Source organism: Schistocerca piceifrons, chromosome 2 (genome assembly GCF_021461385.2).
Source record: "Schistocerca piceifrons isolate TAMUIC-IGC-003096 chromosome 2, iqSchPice1.1, whole genome shotgun sequence".
Classification (NCBI taxonomy): domain Eukaryota; kingdom Metazoa; phylum Arthropoda; class Insecta; order Orthoptera; family Acrididae; genus Schistocerca; species Schistocerca piceifrons.
This window is the reverse complement of record NC_060139.1, coordinates 243,776,268-243,799,037: the sequence shown is the minus strand read 5'-3', so window position 1 is coordinate 243,799,037 and position 22,770 is coordinate 243,776,268. Positions and strand designations below refer to the sequence as shown.

The window sequence follows — 22,770 nt, the reverse complement described above, 5'->3', positions numbered from 1 at the left end:
CAAATTTTGCCAAGAATAATATGCTGTACCTTACCTTTACTGTTTTCTTTCCTTTGTGTTCCCTTTGAAACAAGACTTTTTCTTGTGTACTTCTTTTTCCTTGGTATTTATAACATGGAACAGGTTTCTTCTTTTTGTATTTTCGATACGAAGCCATTCCTATGTCCTGGATAGAATATTTTTATATATTCTTAATAGCTTGACTTTTACGCTGTCTCCTGTAATTGGTTTACCTGAATTCTGTAGGCCCATTATTATGTGGGAGAACTTAGAGGTAGTTCCGCTAGTAACAAGGTACCAATCCATTTATTAGCGATGTCGAATCCATTATTTCTTAAACGATTCAAAGTGGAACAAGGTTTTGTTCACATATTCATCAACATTTTTACATTCGTCTTGGCGTGTGGTGATAAGCTCTCTTTGCAAATTCATTTTCCTAATCAAACTTCCTTCTTCAAACGCTCTTCTTAGATTGTCCCATACTTCCTTCGCCGTACTGGCCTTTTCTGTGTGAAGGTAATTAACATGATCCGACTAGAAGAATTAATTTGGATTTTGCCTTACGATCTTTGTTCTGGAAATCTGAATCTGTGAAATTTTAGGTTCCATCAATGACATCCCAAAGATCGTCCAAGTGCAGATAAGCTTATACTACAGACTTCGAAGCTGCATAATTATCTCGACCAATGAACTTCTCTATCTGCCTCATTTGGGCAGAAGTTCTTTGCGCAGTTGCAATACAAGTACTGTAAGTTATGGACTTCTCACATGTAATATAAAGTATACCACAATTTACTGGTCAAAGTTATTCAATTCGGTCTCCCTAGGACCATAACCAATTGAATTTTATATCTGTACAGTAAAGTAATATAGGCGGAGAAATACTGTTCACGAAAATAGATTTTATTTATTATATTTAATGTGCTCCTGGCAGTTTGCAAAGGCAAACACACAAAAGCATACAACGCAAAATCTAGCATAGATATCTAATAATACATATAATAGGTGAAAAGGTCCATACAGATTAACTCATTGCCAATACACATAACAAATCTTTTGTTCACCAAATCTCAACATAAATGGATCGAATACAGCAGACACCATGAGAAAATGGAGCAATTCTGTCAGTTGTTGTCGAAATATAGGGAAACGTACCTGGGAGCACATAAGCTTCATTTAGTAAAGAAATTAAATTCATTGTGGAAAAATTATAAGAAAGAGCTGAAAAGAATTACAAGTGCATCGAAAAGCGAGGCTGGTGGTGCCGAGCTACTGGAACATTCAAGTAAAATTATGTGTACTTCTTCTTTTCAAAACTGGGTGTAAATAAGTAAATACTAACCATATATAATCAGAATTATAGATGTAATCACGTGAAACAGTATATCTAATGAGCGAGCGTCCATCGTCAGAAATTTCCGATACTCATTTCGCTCGCTTATTGTCAAGTCACTTAGGACGTTTACATGTGTCAATTCTCCTCTCTTATTATATCACTCCTTTATTCGTCTACGCTTTCTCTTTTCTTGCATGAGTGCAAAACCAGCCCAAGAGCCATATAAGAGCTGGCATCAGAATTTGCCATGTTTGCACATCCGGGATTTGACACCAACATTGTGCCATATCGATTCGTTGTCTGGAATCAGCTGCTGATATGTTGCACAATATTGCTGCCCAATATTATTAATAGTTTAGGGGCCACTTAATGAGATCAGGCAATCACTTGATTGCACAGTCATTAACACTGTTTGAACTTAGGTCGACCATTCACGCACCTCTTAAGGTCAAGTCGCACTTCCCATCATGTCATGTCATGTTAAAATATTCCACTTCAAATCATTGCACTCACACTGGCCATCACATCACGTCACATCATGGCAACATCAAAGTTTCTCGGGTACAAAGTTTTGAGACAGCTGACGTCATCGTCCGTTGTTGACTATGTGACCTCGGGTCATTTCTTCCCAACACTCAGCCCTGCGCTTCGTTTCAGGTTACGTCATAATATTATTTCCTGGGTGAACATTTATGATTGAAAGGGGGAATTTTCATCAGGATGACTCACTTGAAAGCTACAACACGACAGCAGATGTACATATTGGCGACCCTGCCAAGATGAAAGAACGTAAGTTTCCAGAGTTGTCTAACGAATAAAATTTACCTATCGAACGGGTATTTTTGTTAATGTTCAGAAATCTTTTCATCTATTTGTTGAAAATTTTGTTCTCTGAAACAGTTATCAGTTTGGCATACATTTTATTACAGAATATCGTTGCTTATGCTGAGAACACAGGACAATTTGCACATGTCATACCAATACCCAACAAAGGAAATAGGAGTACTCCGCTAAATTACAGACTAATATCCTTAAGGCAACTTGCAGAAGAATTCTGGAACATAAACAGTGCTTGAACATTATGAATCGCCTCGAAAACAACGATTTATTGACAAACAGTCAACAATGATTAAGGAATATCATTCTTGTGAAACACAATTAGTTCTTTATTCTCAAGAAGCAATGACTGCTATCGACAGGAGACGTCAAATTGATTCCATATTTTTAGATATCCAAAAGGCTTTTGACACCGTTTCCCCACAAGTGACTTCTAATTAAATTGCATCCCTATGGAGTACCGTCTCAGTTGTGTGACTGGATTCGTAATATCTTGTCGGGAAGGTCACTGTTCGTAATAACTGACGGAATGTCATCGAGTAAAACAGAAGTAATGTTCGGCGTACCCCAAGGAAATGTATTAGGCTCTCTGTTGTTCCTAATATGCATAAACGATTTAGGAGATATCAGAGCAGCCATCTCAGATTTTTTGCAGATAATGCTGTCATTTACAGTCACATAAAGTCATCAGATGATCATATCGAATTGCAGAATGATTTAGACAAGCTATCTGTATTGTGAAAAAGTGGCAGTTGAATCTAAATCATCCATATGATCACTAAAAAGAATCCGCTGAATTTTAGATCCAGGATAAATCACAAAGTTCAACTGGCTGTAAACCAGCTAAATACTTAGGGATTACAACACAAATAACTTAAATTGGAATGAGTTCACAGATAATGTTCTTGCGATTTATTCCGCATGAGACAGGATTCATGAAGGACATCTAAAAAGTTCAAAGAAGGACACTTCGTTTTGTATTATCACGAAATAACGCGGAAAGTGCCAGGGATATGATAAACGAGTTGTGCTGGCAGTTATTAAAACAAAGGCAATTTTCCTTGCGGCAGGACCTTCTCATGAAATTTCAGTCTCCTATTTCTCCTCAGAGTGTGAAAATATTTAGTTGGCGAACACCCACATAGGGAGAAATGATTACCATAATAAAATAAGAGAAATCAGAGCTCGCACAGAAAGAATTAAGTGTTCGTTTTTCCCGCGCGCTGTTTGAGTGGAACTGTAGAAAAGTAGCTTCAAGGTGTTTCGATGAATCCTCTGCCAGGCACGTAATTGTGAATTGCAGAGTAATCCTGTAGATGTAGATGTGAATGTTGTAGTACTGATTAGTAAGAGACCCAGTATTTTAGCTTGACTTGTTGTGTTACCCAGTGCATGTGTTGTTTTGTGGGTAACTAATTACTATATACTGTGCTTTGAAAATATTAATTTTGATACTGATGATGTTGTAAAAAAAACAGAATTTCCAGTTTGGGTGCTTCACAGTACTCACTGGTAATCTGGAATCACTGAAACAAAGTAAAGACTACATGATGCAGATAGATGTTTACTGTTACAATCGTTTTGATAATCATTTCCTTTCATCATTAGTGTAGTGTGTGACTCAGTAATGGCTTCTACTTTTTATGTACTATAGCTTTAGACTTTACACAATTCACATTTTATAGGCAAGTTGCTGTAAAGGTAACAATGTAACCTTGTATTATGTAAATTAATCATCATTTTATGAGACGTTACGAAGAGAACAGAAAGGGCGAGGGGAATTCGTATCAACGGACTTGATAAGAAAATAAAAACCAGTAATCTAGAACTGAGCAAGATACTTAGCTGAGAATATAGAAAATAGTGTTGCTACCGGGCAGAGACAGTTACAGAAATATGAATCTGTTAATGGAGAGGTTACCATGAAATTCAATGTATTTAGCTTTCAGTAGAGGTGGGATTTCCACACAAAATTTGATGTAAGAATTTCTAATGTTGAGACTAAACATTCCATTGTTGCACAGAATTGGTTAATCTCTGGCGGATGTTAATGAACAAAGAAGCAGTTGCAAAACAATTTTCAGAGTTTTAGGGAAGAGTGTTAAAAAAATAAGGCAGAAGTGGAGTTTTAAGATAACGAAGATGGAAATGATCTGGAGGAGAAGGGAATTAGGACAAAATTGTGTATGACTGAAGAAAGGTTAAGTGAAGTTAGTGCATGTCACTGTTACAGTAGGGATCACGTACTGCACAGTGATATGGATTCAAATCATGAAGACGAACCAGGTCCTTTGTGCCATTACGGAGTTGGAGAACCCAGAGTAGTCATAGAGATCTTGATCAAGAGAATGAGATTTCTGAGGGTGTGTCTGAATTTGCTTATAATAATTCCTTACCTGTCAGGAATACAGCAATTTTCATTCACCCTCATGTTTGTTGGAGCAATTTGATTTTAAACTTCTGCCTAGTCTCCCTGCTGCCCGCAAGACTGAATTTGTGTACGGTTACCTGGAAAGTGAATATGCTGTGCAGATACATATATTGACTAGAAATTGTGAATCCTATGAGGTGTTTAGGCCTATGTGCCTGCCTGCTTATTGGTCTGAGGCAGCACAACACTGACTTAAACACGGTCTTGTAATGATGTAAAATTTTTGCAATTGTGGTTTATACAATCCTGCTTGATTATTTGAACATATGTTATTGAAAAATCAATTCTTATACAGTCCTTATAGTCTTGCAACGTCGATTCGTATCTATGTAATGAAACTTTTGTCACATTTACATCAAATTATTCTAGCTGCTTGAGTAAAAGATGACTTAGGTTGTCAGAGTTTATTACAGATGTTGGAATATGATAATAGTGATGAGAATGCTCCTGGAAGGAGTAATAATCAGTCTGTGTATCTTGATTGAAGTCTACAATGGATTAGAAATTACGACCGCGAGCAATATATTGACGACGAAATAAATGTGGTAATGGGAAGTGGTACCATCGAGAATCATGATGATAGGACAGGTAGAGACGGTTCGAATGGTAGACGCTTTATTAACAATAGAGGTAGCGGGGGATATACCAGGGATGGCCACTGGAGTGATAGGAACTAAGGTCTGAGCACTGCAGAGCTGCAGTCAGCTGATCCACGGAATAAAGTGCATGTGGAGAGCCCACCAACACGGGACTGATACTTCCATACGTAGCCGATTTCGATGCTGGAAAAATGACAGAGAATAGCTATGAACAGGTAGACATGTTGAATTCTGAAGATGTGGAGTAACGTTTGCTCGATGAGAAATGGGAAAATGTGAATACTTTGGTGAATACAATGCTTCAGATAGATGTTAATGGAGTTGTTTTGTCTTTTGTTCTTGATAAGCCTAGCCAGACATAAGTTGTTGATAGAATCAGATTATAAAATGAGACTCTCAAGAAACTGATCAGTAGTTTTGTTACTCAGGCAGCAAAATAACTGATGGTGGCCGAAGCAAAGTCAATATAAAATGCAGAATGGCATTAGCAAGATAAGCGTTTTTCAGAAGGAGAAATTTTTTAACATACCATAAATTTCTATGTCACGAAGTTCCTCCTGAAGAACTTCTTATGGAGTGTAGCCCCGTATGGAAATGAAACTTAGACGATAAAGAGTAGAGGCAGCAAGAGAATAAGAGCATTTGATATGTGGTGCCACAGAACAATGCTGCAGGTTTGATAGGTATAACTAAAGGAGAGGTATTGAATATAACTGAGGAAAAAAAAAAGTTAATGGCGCAACTCGACCAAAAGAGCGGATCAGCTAATGTGAGACGTCCTGCACTATTAGTGAATAGTTAGTCTGGTAATTACTTATGGGAGAGTAACATTTTCAGAGCCCAAGTATTCAGTAGAGAATGCAGGTTCATAGATTGTAGTAATCACGCAGAGATGAAAAGGCTTGCTCAACATTGACTAGTGTGGGGAACTTCATCAAACCTACCATCAGATTGAAGATCACAACAATAACAACAAGAGTAGCGAGGCCTTTGCCAGAACGGACCTGTTTATATTACATGTATGCGCTATCAACTGAACCAAACAAGGCCATATAATTGGAAAGGTACACTTATTTTAACGAGACCATAACCATGTTCAAAGAGTAATAACTATGAAGTCTTAAATACAAATTCCACGGAATATTCAAAGGGCAGATGCGATTCATTTTGGAATGTTAGCACCATGGAATAAATAAACAACGGCTTTCCTGCAATGTCTGCCACTGGCGTTTGTTTAGCATCTCTGCAATGCTCTCGCGTCCACTTATCGCGCTGCTCCTTACTGGTTCTATCTCGTCTGTTAACCCAACTTGGTAAGGATCTTAGACTGATGAGCAGAACTAACGAGTAAGCCTTTAGAGTGTTTTGTAAGGTACTCGCTTCGTGAAAGAATTACATTTCCTCAAGATTTTTCCTTTACTTAATTCTAGACGAGTGGTCGCAAACATTCCTGTTTAAGAGCCAGTACTTACATTGTTGGGCGGTAGCTAATTCTGATTTAGTGGTCGTCATACTTTTCTGTAGAAGAGCCAATACTGGCATTGTGGGGTGTGTGATGCCATGACTAATAACGATATATAATATATTTCTTTTACTACCTTGTACTCCATAGATATGTTTCTTATGACGTAGAATATTTTTCATTTGGTTATATAGTGTAGCACATGAAGTGTGTGTGCCTATACCGGACATTCTTTTGTTAGACCGGTTTGAAATCTGACTTTATGGTGGATGTTCTCAACGGACGTTGTATTATGCAAACGCTGTTGGTTTTCTAAAACGATGCCTGTGGCAGTGACAATGCACTCGTGAACAGACAGTATAGTTGTCGGTTTAGAATTGAGCAGCATTACATAAATTGTGAATTTAATATTGCGCATTTTCTTGACTACGATATATGACATGTGCTAAAATACTAACTGCCAATGTGGAAACTGTGAACTGTTTTGCTATATTAGTGACTGTTTTCGTGAGAAAAGTGTTATTATTAACCATGAATATTAACGGTAGATGGACTGTCTAGCTTCGCAATTGGCAAAGTATAGCAAGTGGAAGGTTAATTTAAACACGATGTGGACTGTGCCAAACTATCCCCTGTGAAAGTTGCAGGTGAACTAATACGACCTTCAGGTGCTACATCAGGAGTTACTTTGTTCCGGCCTACGACAAATGGATGCTACGTCACTTATTACCACTGCCAGCCAAAACAGCATGAAAAGAACGAGGATATTTTAATGCCAGGGACATGACTGGATGAACTTACAATAGTCATATCAGCAACTTCACACTGCTTACACCGCCGTCGCCACAGCACGCCGACCCAGAACAGATAAGACTCAAAAAACATTCCCCTCTTCAAGAAACACAATTGTAAGCAATTTAATTGCTTTATGCTCTGTAACAGACTAATGTCTGTAAATAAAAGTAGTGTATTGTAAAGATTGTTCACCTTCAGTGATTGTTGACCCGATCACTAACAGCAGTTACCCCCATCATCTATTTGGTTTTGCTTTTCAGTGTATTTGTACTAGTCGTTGCATGCGTTGTATGTGTCTTTTGGAAGGGAGGGCTTCGATGTGTATATACAGTAATTTAGACAGGAGAATTGATGTGTTGCACTGGCGAAATGTGGCCAGACGTGTAAGTTGAGGCATCTGCCATTGAAGTTATTTACACCGACCAATTACAAAGATGTAGCTTATTCGCCATTGGTTCAAGTTAGCGTATTAGAAGAAACTTTGAATCTGACAACTGTCAATGTACGCGATCTTAGTGTAATATTTCCATTCATTCATGTTTAGATGCATATTGATCTGTGTTTGACTGTTACAGAGGAAACTTTGAATCTGACAACTGTTATTGTATGTGATCTTACTGTAATATTTCCATTCCTTCATGTTTAGATGCATATTTATATGGGTTTAACTGTTACTGGGAAACAAAGCTACAGTACATTGTGTCATTATTTATCAAATTAACTTCAGATTGTTTTACTGTTTTCCAATATCAAAGGATTTTATTATTAGAATTTTAACAGGGTTGGGAAACTTCTCATATAGAGGTAGTATGCTTTTGAAGTTTCCGGAAGTAAAACGGGTTCGTGGGGTTTACACAATATTAATTTACTTCATGTAGTTTTTCTTTAAACCTTTTCTGATTACAGATTCACGGTCACAGTCAATCTCCAGGAATCGTTTCCTTCACAGGTGGCACGTGGGGCCTCCTATGTACTGATATTATTATTAATCAGTAACCTACACGTTACACACCTACAATAGACTAGCTGTAGAAAGGGCATGATGAGTTGGATGCCGCCCTACCCCCACCCCTCCCCCCCACAAAAAAAGAAAAACATTCTGATCGTTAGAAGTTGTCACCATTCGAACACTTCGTGTCGACTGTTCTATTTTCGAGACTACTGCCACCCTCACAGACCCAGAGTTGTGACACTGTAATTGCATGACGAAGTGTTGTTGTCTTGTGTGTCAGCAAACGATTAATTGACTAATAACAGCAACTGTACTTATGTTTAAATGATGAGTCCCCAGCATTCCCTTAGTATGTATTTGTTCCCTTCCTCTACTGATTCATCTCTGCCTTCCTCATCTCTCTGTCCTTTTCATCTTCCTTATTCTCTGTCTGTCTCCTCTCCACCTCTCTCTGACCACCTCCTCCATCCACTAGTCCTAGGAGGATAAAAATCACAGGGAGACCAAGAGATGAATACCCTAAGCAGATTTAGAAGTATGTAGGTTGCAGTAGTTCCCTACTTTCCGTGGAATTAATACATGTTCGTTTTCAGAGTGCCCATCTAAATGTTAACCTGCCTTCCTTTTGTTGCTGATGGATTCCTTACCGCATTAGAGCAAGGGAACTGAATGCTATTGAAGGTTCAATCTGCGTCTTTGCAGTACACCATATATGTCGGCGGTCAGAATTTGCTCACATTTGTTTAATTGGAGGCCATAGTGGAGATGTGGGAGCATGTCTCACAATTTTGGAGTGACTCGATGTGCTACAAGAATTTATTTAAAGATTTTAGTAATTGTACTGAACAAGATGTTTACAGAATTGTTGAATATTGTCCTAAATGTCTGAACTAATAAATATTGACGGACAGCTTCACAGGATTGCCTGAATTCCGATGCTAAGAGATCGGTTCGGGCAATTTGCGAGGAAATTTTGCGCGTCAGCGCGTAACTCGGAAAACTGTCTCGTCAGTAGCCTGAGCAACAAGGTGCACCGGCGAACGACTACGAGGTGGTCGGACCTTCTGCTTCATTAGTTACGAGCACCACACGCAACAACAGCAAGAAAAACAAGCAAGAGATGCAACAAGATGACCTATGCGAAGAGAAGTACAAGAACCAGCATATCCAAAAATGAAATAGGTAAGGCAGTCAGTCTGCTATAAGCTACATTACGCGTAGGTCAGAATCCCCGAGAAGGCACAACGACAACACGATTACGACAACAATGTTTAAATGAGCTTGTGTTTTGATAACTTGCAGCAGACTTTAATTCTGCAGACATTAAATCCTATGAGTGTTGTTTACCAGTTGAATGATTGCATTGTGATATTTAAACAGAGCAAAAATTTACTAATGAAGATTGTCTTCGGGTTAATGTTTTTGTATTCTCAAATAAATATGTAATGAAATGTTCAACCTGAGTGTAAAGTAGTACAGCCCTCCCCCCCCCCTCTCCCCCATCCCACACACACACACACACACACACACACACACACACACACACACACACACACTTCCTCTCTGTTAGTTGTGTTGTTCACCCCTAATGGAGGGAGAATAATTGGCACTCAATATCTAATTTAAATTGAAGTCTCTCCCTATGACAAGAAAACCAACCAACAACGACACTATGAAACACTCTGCACATCTGCTCCTATGGCTCGTTCTACGAGAAGTTGGGTCAAACCTGCAACCAGCTCGTCCCGGAACTGGGCCACCAACAACACTGCTGGGCTGACGAGACATTGTCCGGAACTGATGCGAGAATAATTTTCTCCACAGAAGCCTGAGGACACCTCATCTTCACCTCAGATGAGGACAATCTTGCTGCGAGAGAAAATTTCTCCACAGCAGCTGGAGGGATAGTATCTTCATATTCCCTGAGGCCAGTCTACCAGAGTCCGGGTAGTTATAACATCACATCGAGGGGTTCATCAGGAGTAACATTCTAATGTTTAACCTGCACACATACTGAGCAAGGAATGCACACTAGATAAGCGATTAGCGACTAGAGAGACAGGGGGTCTGTAAAAGCATTTGATTTACAGTTTCGGCCCGCTTTTGCTGCTTTCACCCAAACCTCCAAGATGTCACACACTCAGATCGGTACCACGTATTGTATGTCGATAGAGCATCAACCAAAACACCGATTTAGTTCGAGCTACGTGCTGTCATCTGGTAGAAGATGCGTAAACGGTAATTAAAAGTAACACTACGGAGCATTGGAAAAGCGTATCTGTGACTGATTTTTTTGTAGATGTCGGGGTGTGTTAGTTGGTAGAGTGTGAGGTCGTCGTACCATAGGTCCCGGGTTCGCAACCCTCTGATTAAAAATCCTTTTAAGTGTTTAGGCGTGAAATTTATATGAGAGAAACTTCTGCTAATTGTGGTTTCGTATGGACCCCACGAAGACATTAGTGTTCTTCGTGACAAGCACACACAAAATAACCTACCAGGAAACAAAATCGCAATTCACGTAATTCCAGCAGACACAACCTTCTTTTATCAACCGTCCGATCTTCATTTCTTCAGAATGTACAAGTATATGACGCGTAAAATGTCTGATGGTGCTCTAGATTCTTCGGAAGAGATTGTCAGCAAAAACGGAAAAATCTTCTTAAGCGGCAGCCCGTCTTATACAGTCAGTTTGGTTCTCCACATTTGCATAATTCTCACCGTCATCGGTGGATAATGCCTTTAAAACTTCGACAAAGTTCTGTTTCAGGCACAATCTTTCATTCGGCAATCTTCAGGGTGGATGCACAAAGGTAAGCTTTATCAAATGGTTCAAATGGCTCTGAGCACTATGGGACTTAACATCTGAGGTCATCAGTCCCCTAGAACTTAGAACTACTTAAACCTAACTAACCTAAGGACATCACACACATCCGTGCCCGAGGCAGGATTCGAACCTGCGACCGTAGCGGTCGCGCGGTTCCAGGCTGAAGCGCCTAGAACCGCGTGGCCACACTGGCCGGCAAGCTTTATCAAATGTGCTTGGTGAACAAAAGTAATTTTCTTCATACGCTTCTTCTTAAGCAGCCAGTATTGTGAAGCCTTAATTCCTGAATGGATCACGCTCTTTATTATTACGGCTATTACTTTTATTATTGTGTCCATTATTATTATTATTATTATTACTTCTGCACATGTGATGCAACTGTTTCTTCCTTTCTGTTCTGGTTGTATATTATGTGAAATTGCAAATGTACTCTGTAGGTTTACCACGTGCTTTCAATGAAAAGAAGCGAAAACAGACTGCCAAGAGCACAGTTCTATAAACATGACGTAGTTCCATATAACACTTTCATTCGTAATATAGTAAAGAAAAATTGCAGTCATTGGGTTTTAAACCCAGTATGCTTAGTACAACAATCTAACGTTCTACCAACTTCCCCACGGAAACTATACATGACAGTTACTGATCGTAGTGCTTTTTGTGTGCTCCATAGTTCTCATGTTGCTTTTAATTAACGTTTACGTAGTTCTACTGGACGACAGCACATAGCACAAACTAAATCGGAGGTTTGGTTGACACACTATCGACATACAACGATTGGTACAGGTGTCGGACAGCTGGGGGTTTTGGCGTTAGATGCACCCAGGCACATGTAAAGCGTTGTTTCTGAGACACTGGCTGACACTAAAGGTAAAGGAGCTGCTCACCTCTACGCTGCATCTCACTCGGGAAGAAGACCACCTGTGGCGCCACGTCGCAGTGCAGCACCTGGTAGCCCTCGCTCTGCAGCAGCTGACGGAAGTCGCTCACTGGGTCCTCACTGTGCTGGTACGGAGAAACGAACTCCTCCACGTCCTGAGAGGAACGGCAAAATCCGTGAACATCGACGCTCCACTACAACGCTTGCAAACGATTTGTCTTCAGAAAAGAATACATCACATTCTGCTCCCAACCCCATGCCTCATGGCACATATCCCCGTAACAGACCTACATGCAACAACTGTCCCATACGTCCCTCTATAACACCCCCCTACTTCCCAGGATTTGCGAAATTACAAGTTAACAATGACCGTGAATTATGAATTTTGACCCGTGTCGGGATAAGGCATCCGAATCCGAAGTAAATAATGATTATTCCGCGGGAAAAAGGAGACGTTATAACTTGATCGTTATTGAATGAGTAATTTCATTCCATAACGATCGGTAAATGAAATAATGGAAATAAAGGAAATAATTTGGAAATAAATTTTGCCAGTGGAAATTTTGCCAAAAGAAATGATTAAGTTGTAAAAGCAATTAAAAAATCGGTCGCCAGCTCAACTGATGAGCGACAGTACTGTTAAGTACGTGAATAATTGTGTCAAAGATAAAGTTTACCTGTTTGTAGCGCAGCAGGTGGAATGTGAACTTTTACGTGAGTGCTGTGTCAGGCTCAGTAGTCATATAAAATAATGTCATAATAATCTAACTACACTTAAACATTAGTGGTTAACATTCAATAAGTATTTTGATAGTTATTTTGTTCATAATTTGTCAGGTAAGTGCAATGCTGACAACACAGATAATTATCTATCTACATTTTGAATAATGGACTGACATTCTGTCTTTAAAATTACGTACTTTGCACAGTTTAATCTACTGATAATGAAATATATTGTCAAGAATTGATTAACTATGTTTTGAATGATAAAAATTCATTAATTGGGCGATTGTCATGTGGAATAAGCTTTATAATTTCATGAAATATCCTTGAACTAACTTCCGCTGAAAAAAATGGTTCAAATGGCTCTGAGCACTATGGGACTTAACATCTGAGGTCATCAGTCCCCTAGAACTTATGAACTACTTAAATCTAACTAACCTAAGGACATCACACACACAGATGCCCGAGGCAGGATTCGAACCTGCGACCGTAGCGGTCGCGCGGTTCCAGACTGAAACGCCTAGAACCGCTCGGCCACACCGGCCAGCCACTTCAGCTCAATATGCATTGAAATAAATCTTAATAATCAATTTTATTACTTTAGTCTATTATTAAGTTACTACGGTTGGCATAAGCTTATTAAGTGTAACAATTAACTATGATAACCAATCGTTCAAAATAGTCTGAAATTTACTCTTCACCGTCTATGCTAATAATTAGATAATTAACATATTTTCTCTTGATTATGGCGTGACACGCTCGGTTCGATAAGATAAATAAGGATCGGAAGGAACCTACTTGGTGATATTGTCGGGTGGAATTACGTAGGTGTTACTTCCCTCGTTGTCGGTGGATCGACGGAAGTCCACGGCGACACAATGTGGCAGTGGGCTTTTACTGTTGCGACTTGGGCCCACAGTGCGCTTCACATTTAAGCCCTCGTTTCTTCAGCACTATGCTCATTAGTCCATAATAACTTGCCCAGCCATGCTTCCAGATATGCCGACCATTACTTTCCCGTCGTACTTAGATCGACACACTAGCCGTTAGATGTAACATAGCTAGGAATAGCAGCATTCGACTGTACATCTTACTCCGAGCACGGCGTCACTGCTACTACTGCCCGCTGGCGCGCTCCCGCACCCAGCGGCATGGCAAAACAATCTCTCTGACTTCAACGTTACCTACATATGCTCTGACTTGCCAGTGTTAAATAGTACATAATTTAAACGTAGTACTTACAATACATATTTACACTAGACAATACATCGTATACAAACCGTTTCATGTGTTAAGTAAGCAAAAAAATTCATAGCAAGGACTGCGTTGTAGCGTCACACTTCCACCATCACCTACTCCAGTCCATCATAGGCAGGACTACCTGTGAAACCAGTGATCCAAAAGCTAAGCTACAATTACTGTGCTGCATTTATGTGTGTGTGACTGCTAACAAGCTGTCTGTCTGCATGAACGGCCACTGACCAACGGTGGCCAAGAAACAGCTGGACACCACATTGCTGAGCATGCTGCCAGCACAACTTTCTTCATGTAAATGGTTGCTTCACAGCCTGCACCACCTCGATCCTTCTCACCAGCAACAGCTTTTCTGAACTGCTTAGGTGGGAACTCTCCCTGCAGTATATTCTACGTTCCTGTAACCCTCCTGGCCGCAACTGTCGTTAGTCTTTGTCCTAATCTTTAGCCCCTCGCCTGTTTCCGTTGCAGCACTACACAGACCTCTATTCACCAATGTAACCACAGTCTTTTTATTAGTCTCCTTTCCCGTTAACCCCCCACCCCACCCTCCGTCTAACCTCCTGCCTGCACTTAGCTGCCCTACTCGCTTTCCATGGTCCGTGTAAGCTCCCACAGGTAGCACTTTAGCGTCCCCCAGTCCACACTGCTACCTCTCCCCCTCCCCCTCCCCCCGCCACAAGGCTTCTCATTACCCACACCACAGAGTCCCGTCTCCCATTATGCGCAGCTGATCCCAGTGTTGCCTCAGCAGCCAGAGAGGGCTGTGGTCTCTAAGCGGTGTAAAAATTGTAAGGTTCTAAGTCGATGCAGTCAAAAGATACAGCTATGTATGTCACATATTTCCATATTCGCAAAATTCATTCATCAAGACCTATAGGATACTTCCGTTGACCTACATTCATGAAATTTGGATAGTAACAAGGTTTCACAGTACCATTCTAAAGCAAAAAAAAAAATCGAAAATGCTTAATTTGTAAAACTATAACACGAAAAAATAGTTTTTGGTCATTTTTCATCCGTCTGTTTGTCTGTCCGTCCCTTAAGACAAACTTTCTCTGTAAGAGGTTGGCGTATCATATTCAAGGTCTATGGCCCCTTCGCAGTGTAAAAATTTAAGCTTCTAAGTCAATACTATCAAAAGAAATGGCCGATTATGACAAATTTTGATACTCGAAACCTCACTCACCAAAAACTATAGGGTACTTCCCATTGACTTAGAACCAAGAAATTTGGCAAGAATCAAGGTGTCACAGTAAAAGTAAAGCAAAAATGCGAAATTATTAATCTTTAAATATATAACACGAAGAAAAATATTTCTTTTGTCATATGTCATCGACTTCAAATTTGAAGGTAAAACATTATCGAAAGTCTTGGAATCCCTGTGGCTGATATCTTGCCAATATCAATGTCGATAACAGGAACAACTAGTCAGCATCATCATCGATTCCCATAATAGGGGGAAATCGACACCGTGATTCCTGCAGGGCTGTCCATAATTCCGTATGAGTGCGAGGGGTTGGAGATCTCTTCTGAGCACGTTCCAAGGCGTCTCAGTTATGATCAAAACGTTCATGTCTGGGGAGTTTGGTGGCCAGCGTCAGTGTTTAAATTCAGAAGAGTGTTCATGGAGCCACTCTGTAGCAATTCTGGACGTGTGGGGTGTGGAACTGCCCTGCTGGAGTTGCCGAAGTCCGTCGGAATGCACAATGGACTTGAATGGATGCAAGTTATCAGACAGGATGCTTACGTACGTGTCACCTGTCAGAGTCGTATCTAGACGTATCAGGGGTCCCGTATCATTCCAACTGCAGACGCCCCACACCATTACAGAGCCTCCACCGATTTGAACAGTCCCCAGCTAACATACAGGGTCCATGGATTCATGAGGTTGTCTCCATAGCCGTACACGTCTATCCGCTTGACACAATTTGAAACGAGACTCGTCCGACCAGGCAATATGTTACCAATAATCAAGAGTGCAATTTCGGTGTTGTCGGGCCGAGGCAAGGCGTAATGCATTGTGTTGTGCAGTCATCAACGGTACACGAGAAAGCCTTCTGCTCTGAAAGCACATATCGATGAAGTTTCGTTAAATGGTTCGTATACTGACACTTGCTGATGGCCCAGCATTGAAATCTGCAGAAATTTCTGGAAGACTGTCATGCTGAACGATTATCTTCAGTCGTCATTGATCCCATTCTTGCAGGATCTTTTTCTGGCCGCGGCGATGTCGGAGATTTAATGTTTTACTGGATTCCTGATGTTGGCGGTACACACGTGAAATGGCCATAGGAGAAAATCCCCACTTTATCGCCACCGCGAAGATGCTGCGTCCCATTGCTCCTAGGCTGACTATAACACCACATTCAAACTCACTTAAATCTTTGTAACCTGCCTTTGTAATAGCAGTAACCGATCTAACAACTGCACCAGACACTCTTTGTCTTATGTAGGCGTTCCCGGCCGCTGCGCCGTATTTTGCCTGTTTACATCTCTCTGTATTTGAATACTCATGCCTCTCCCAGTTTCTTTGGCGCTTCAGTGTAGCTTAAAATTATTCCACATGTGGTTCAATCTGCATGGGTGTCAGATTTTCTATAGGCAATGAGAGTAGGACGTTTTGGTAGATTATATCTCACTTCTAGCTCACTAGCTGCTTCGTTCCTCGTGAGCTAGCTCACTAGAACTTACACAGAACTTAACAAAACAACTACTTTTCAGGTCTAAATCACTTAATTTCTTTTAAATTACTTAGAAAAGTTAATAAATCTGAACATTTTTTCGTATCACGTTCACCAATTTTCAAATTATTATTTTTTTCATACAAAAGGTGAATGCAAGGAAATAAAATTTAATATTTCATATAAAACGTAAATGTAAGAAAATAAAATTTAATATTTCTTTATAAAAAGGAAACGTAAGAAAATAAAACGTAATGAACTATGGTGAATATAAGAAATCTATTCTTTGCTCAAAATTTTCCTAATTATTTCTTCTTGAGCAGCCATACGGTTTTTATGAACTGTCGATTGTATTTGATTTTTGAGTGTTCTTCTTTTACCAACAGTTCTACCACATTCACATGTAACTTTAATTTTCTGATGTCTCGATACACTTTCTTTACAAATCCATCTTTTCGTTACTTATCTTTATGAAATTCATTAATATTCTTTTTTCTAGACAGTCACCGCACTGCTTTAGCTGTTTGATATTGTCCATTTAAAGTTTATGAAATTTAATAGGACAAAATTAGCTTCATTCCTAAAAAGTGCAAAACGCTCGCTAGCGAACACCTTCCACTGTGTTAGTCCTATAAATCGAGATTCCGGGCTGTGACCTCCCGTACGTCAGTGCATCTTGCTTCTGAGATAACAGAGGGCTCCATTATTTCGGAATGAAACACACAATCCGCTCCTTAGGATGGGTCTTAAACTTGCCCTTTACATGGTGATAGATCGTACAGAAGCGAGAATAGAAAAACTTTTGTCAAATAGCTAGTTCTTCTCTAACCACTGACGCTTTGATGATTTCATGAGATAATGGTCAAAATACTTCAGTCTTCATACTTGGTTTAGAGCTTTGACACAGAAAATAGACTCTAAAATGGTTATATATATTAGGTATTCGAGTGACAAAGTAGATTTTACAAGCACTACTCCATCAGTTCATTTTGGATATAAATAAGTTATTTTCTTCACATTTTCATGTTTTATTTGAAGTGAAGAAATGTGAATAACATGTAAATGATAGTATGAATACTGAAGACAACTTTAAAAACAATTAATTTATGTTTAAAGTAAAACATGTACCGCTATTATTTTCAATGGATCGTCCATCAGCGCCATCTCTGAAAGAAGTTTTGAACTGCCTTAGATTGGCGCGAGAGAATGTTTCACGTAAGTCATACTACAAATAGAGCAAAAGAATGTTTACGTAAGTTCACTCAGTGCGCAACCTTTCTTTCACTGACGGAAATTGTTGCTCTAGGTCAGTATTATCTTTATCTAGAGGCCACCTGCCACCGGATAAAATACGAGTTGCAAACTCCTAGTTCAGCTGAATCAGACTAGTCCCTGTCCTGCAGCCAACGCTTTCCATCGATCTCACGCAAATCTTAATTGATTTTGAAAATTCAAAATGCTAATATAATCTACATAAAAAGAGCTATACACAAGAAATACAATGAGTAATCATTTTCTAATTAACATCTAAATTTTTCAGTTTTGTTTTCTTTATCTTCCTGAAAATATTTTAAAATGAAGTGAAAACATGATGTTAAAATTTCTTTAACTATTTCTAATTTTTTATTCATTTATATTGTTAAAAACGTTCAGTAAATATTCTGTGCTAAGCACTGTAAGTTACATTTTTCTTACTATACATTCCTACATACGTTGAAGTATCTGAAGGAATTTGTTCATTAAAAGTTCCACACAAAGATTCCTAGTCCTTTCCTGTGAACTTACAATATTATTTCTAGACGTCACATTAATCACATAAATAGGATAGTTCGTTATGAAATTACATGGAATTATGTCAGCATCTGATATGAGTAGTGTAACTCATTTAAAATCGAGAAATGGGTTGTATGCTTTGAGAATATTATTTGGTGGGTTAATATTCCAGATTTCCTGTGGGAAAATTTCATTTGTTCCATTTAATGTGGTCGAATAACGAAGAGTGAAGTAACTGATTATTTTTACGATTTGTCTGAAATGTAATAAATTCGAAATATGGCATATCAAATTCTGCAGACTTATGTGACACGTAGTTTGAAATTTTTATTACTACTCACTCCTGCTACTTCTGCAGTTGTACTTCATAAAAAGATATCTTAACTTTCCATTTTTTCAGAATATTTTCTCGTTGTTCTAACTCGTATGTTGGTTCATATTTAATAGTTAGTACACGAATTTCCATCAATTCTATTACAACTTTTCCTAGGAAGTCTATCTATAATTTCATTCCAGCAACATTATAATCAAGCCATCTAAGAATTGCCTCTCCAGAACTAGAAGACCTAGTAAAAATTGCGTTATCGCACGTAATTTCTTTATAACCTTCAAAAAATCCACCAAGAATTGATAATAGATAAGGTACTTTATTTTTCTTACTGTTTATTTTTCTGTTATCTAGAATATGTAATTCTAAGCTTATTTTATCAGTAACAGATGAAGTCAAATACAACAAAGCTGTTGAAGAAATCAAAGAATGTGCTACTTTTGAATACATTGTGGGAAAGGCAGTGATCAATGTCTTACAAATATTTACTAGTAAAAACAGTCTTGGTCACAATTTATTTATCAAGGTGACCGGTTTCGACCACTACTGTGGTCGTCTTCAGACCTACAGGTTGTATACAAAGCTTTAAGTAGAGGTCTACATACATTAAAGAAGATACATAAAGTTATAAAACTATAAAAAGGTGAATTACCATTGAGTAGGAACCTCCTTCTGTTGGAGAATCAATACTGGAGAAACCAGTTTTTCTTCTTTAATGTTATTTTAATCACCTTATAGAAAGGTGGGCTGTCAGCAGCATATTAGGCTGCTCTTCAGCCGCGAGTGGTACAAGAAATATGACATAAAAGGTGGTACAGATAATACAATAAAAATGGCAGGCAAAAACTCTAGACACGAAAAACAATAAACACGAAGCCGTTCACGCTGTATGAGAAAAAACACTAAAACCCGTTGACACGGCGCACAAAACACGGACGACTGCGACGGCACAGGTGGTGGCGTGACGGCGAAAGAACACTAAACACAAACGAAGGCACACACACGAGACACTGATGGCGATGATCTCCGGCGCGCAAATGACCACTGAGCATGTACGAGTCCGGGGACCAGCCAAGAGAGGAGAATGGGGGGTGGGAGAGGGAGAAGGGAGAGCAGAGATGCCACAGGCAGGGGAGAGAGGGGGGAGGGACGAAGGGAGGAAGGGGGTGGGGAAGCCCAGGGGAAGAGGGGTGGCGGAAGCGCGGATGGGGGGAAAAGGAGAGAGAAGGGAGGGTGGGTGCCCAAAGGAAAAGACACAGGAAGTGGGAGGGGAGGATCAAAGTTGATAGGAGGGGTAGATGGAGGGGAGGAGGACATCATCAAGGAAGGGAATCTGGCGGAAGCCACCTTGGGAGAGGGTAAGGAGGGTGGAGAGATGGAGACCGGGTGGGACATGGGAATACAGGCGCAGCAGCAGGCGGGGGTGGGAGAGGATGAGGGAGACAAACGGGTGAGGAGGATCGTGTTTTTGGGAGGTGCACAGGATCCGTATCCAGAGAAACCAGTGCACATCTCACTGTATATAATGGAGGCTCCACCCACTTCAGACTGCATGATGTCATTACTAACCAATGAGTTATAAGTCGAATTACAATTTAAAATTGCTTAGTTAAAAGAACATTGTCAAGAATTAAAAATAAATACACACTAAACTTAGCTTATTAAACAGCTATTGTCAATTAAGAAGCGTTAAAAATATTTAACTATGTAGGAAAAACGAACTTCGGTTTGGGAGTACATGGGTAGCCCTCTCAAGGCCTGTTAGTGAACCATTTGGTACTGGTGGTTGCCATGGTGAAGTTGGACGCCGTTGCAAAGATGAGGCAGCAGGCTTCTTTCCACTGATAGTTGTTGTAAAGTCGATTGTCGAACTAGTGGTTGCCATGGTGAGAACAAAAGCCAGTGCAAAGATGTGGCAGCAGGCTTCTCTCCAACTTCACAAAAGTTCGACAATCGACCTCACCATGGCAACCAGTGGTTCCAAATGGTTCACAAACCGGCCTTGAGAGGGCAACCCATGTACAGCCAAACCGAAGTTCATTTTTCCTACATAGCTAAAAATTTTTAACACCTCTTAATTGACAATAGCTGTTTAATAAGCTAAATTTAGTGTGCATTTATTTTTAATTCTTGACAATGTTCTTTTAACTAAGAAATTTTAAATTGTAATTCGACTTATAACTCATTGATTAGTAATGAAATCATGCAGTCTGAAGTACGTGGAGCCTCCATTATGTATAGTAAGACGTGCACTGGTTTCTCCGGTATTGATTCTCCAACGGAAAGAGGTTCCTACTCAATGGTAATTCATCTTTTTATAGCTTTAATGTATGTAGCCTTCTAATTAAAGCTTTGTATACAACCTGTAGGTCTGAAGATGACCACAGTAGTGGTCGAAATCGGTCACCTTGATAAATAAATCGTGATCAAGACTGTTTTTAATAGTAAATATCAAAGAATGTGCGATTCTAGATAAAATGTTATTTCTTTCCTTTACAGTCACAAAATGAAACAGTTTTGTCACATTATTATTGGATTTTCAATCATACGTTGGATAATACGATTCTGATTCATTTGGATTAGCTATAACAGTTCTTAAGTTCACCAAAAATTGTGCGTAGTTTGGATGAAGTCATCAACATTTATTTCAAAATGGTTCAAATGGCTCTGAGCACTATGGGACTTAACATTTATGGTCATCAGTCCCCTAGAACGTAGATCTACTTAAACCTAACTAACGTAAGGACATCACACAACACCCAGTGATCACGAGGCCTAGAAAATCCCTGACCCCGCTGGGAATCGAACCCGGGAACCGGGGCGCGGGAAGCGAGAAGGCTACCGCACAACCACGAGCTGCGGACAATATTTATTTCAATCTCTGTACCCTCGTTGCGTACATTTAAATTATTTTTACTTTTCTCATTTGCAAGGAATGATTTTTTTCATTTCCCGCCACTTTCAAGTTAAGAAAAGTGACCTAGGAAGTGTGTTCGCAATCCCAGGCCCACTATCTTGGATCACCATTTGAATTCTGATGTCATGTCAAATATCACATTATATCCTAAGTGATAGTACTTTCGATAATAAGCGAAATTGTCAGATTACATGACACATACACACATACTTTGCAAGAAACTGCACAAAGCATGGCAAAGGATAGGTAGTGTTGTAGCACACATTAGGGGTTCTCTGCCACACGAAAAGCTGTCCCGAGTAGCGATGAGTCGGCAACGTCTGACTGAAACGAACATGGCGCCCTTGGTAGTAGAGGGGTCGTGGCACTGTCGCTTAAAGCTGTCACTGCAGAGAAGACTCACCTCGCGATCGACAGGTATAGGTAAAGACGCGGGAATGTCAGACTTACGCGTGGCTGGTGCGTCCATGTACTGGTCATCTGATTACGTGCGTTGCTTGTATTCGAAACGATTTAGTTTTGCGTTTGTGTTGCTGCACCATAAAAGGTCAGAGAAGCATAATATATCCCCTTAAAGAGCTCGAAACGCTGACTATTTCATTATAATTGTATCAGTAGCAAATAAAATTAACAGAGGTTCGTTGAGGCGAAGAAAATGGTAACGCATAAATCTTGGAAAGCTTTTTAACGAAACACTCAAGGAATCAGATGCATTAATTACAAGAAGTCTGTGCTAGCAGAAAAGGACGTAATTTGCCATTGGAATGATACGACTCTTTGTTTCCTAGTAGTAATTTTAGGCAGTTTCAATAATTTAGTGATACTGTGCAGTCACTCTAGTTATATTTGTTATCATTTATGGGTGAACTTTCTTGTAAACTGGTGTCTATCTCGGCTTCGCCTGCGACGCCGCCAACCCGCAACGTACCTCTGTTCAGCGGGTTATCGTCAGTCCAACACCTGCGGTCATGCTGGTTC

General features: G+C 39.7%; 1 protein-coding gene across 1 annotated transcript in view; it reads right to left on the bottom strand.

Moving 5' to 3' along the window:
- Positions 1-22,770, bottom strand: part of LOC124775286 (juvenile hormone acid O-methyltransferase-like) — a 33,486-nt gene that overhangs the window by 7,397 nt on the left and 3,319 nt on the right. The window contains exon 2 of the mRNA XM_047250124.1: positions 12,121-12,268. Within this exon, the coding sequence (XP_047106080.1) occupies positions 12,121-12,268 (148 nt within the window). The remainder of the gene's footprint in view (positions 1-12,120; positions 12,269-22,770) is intronic.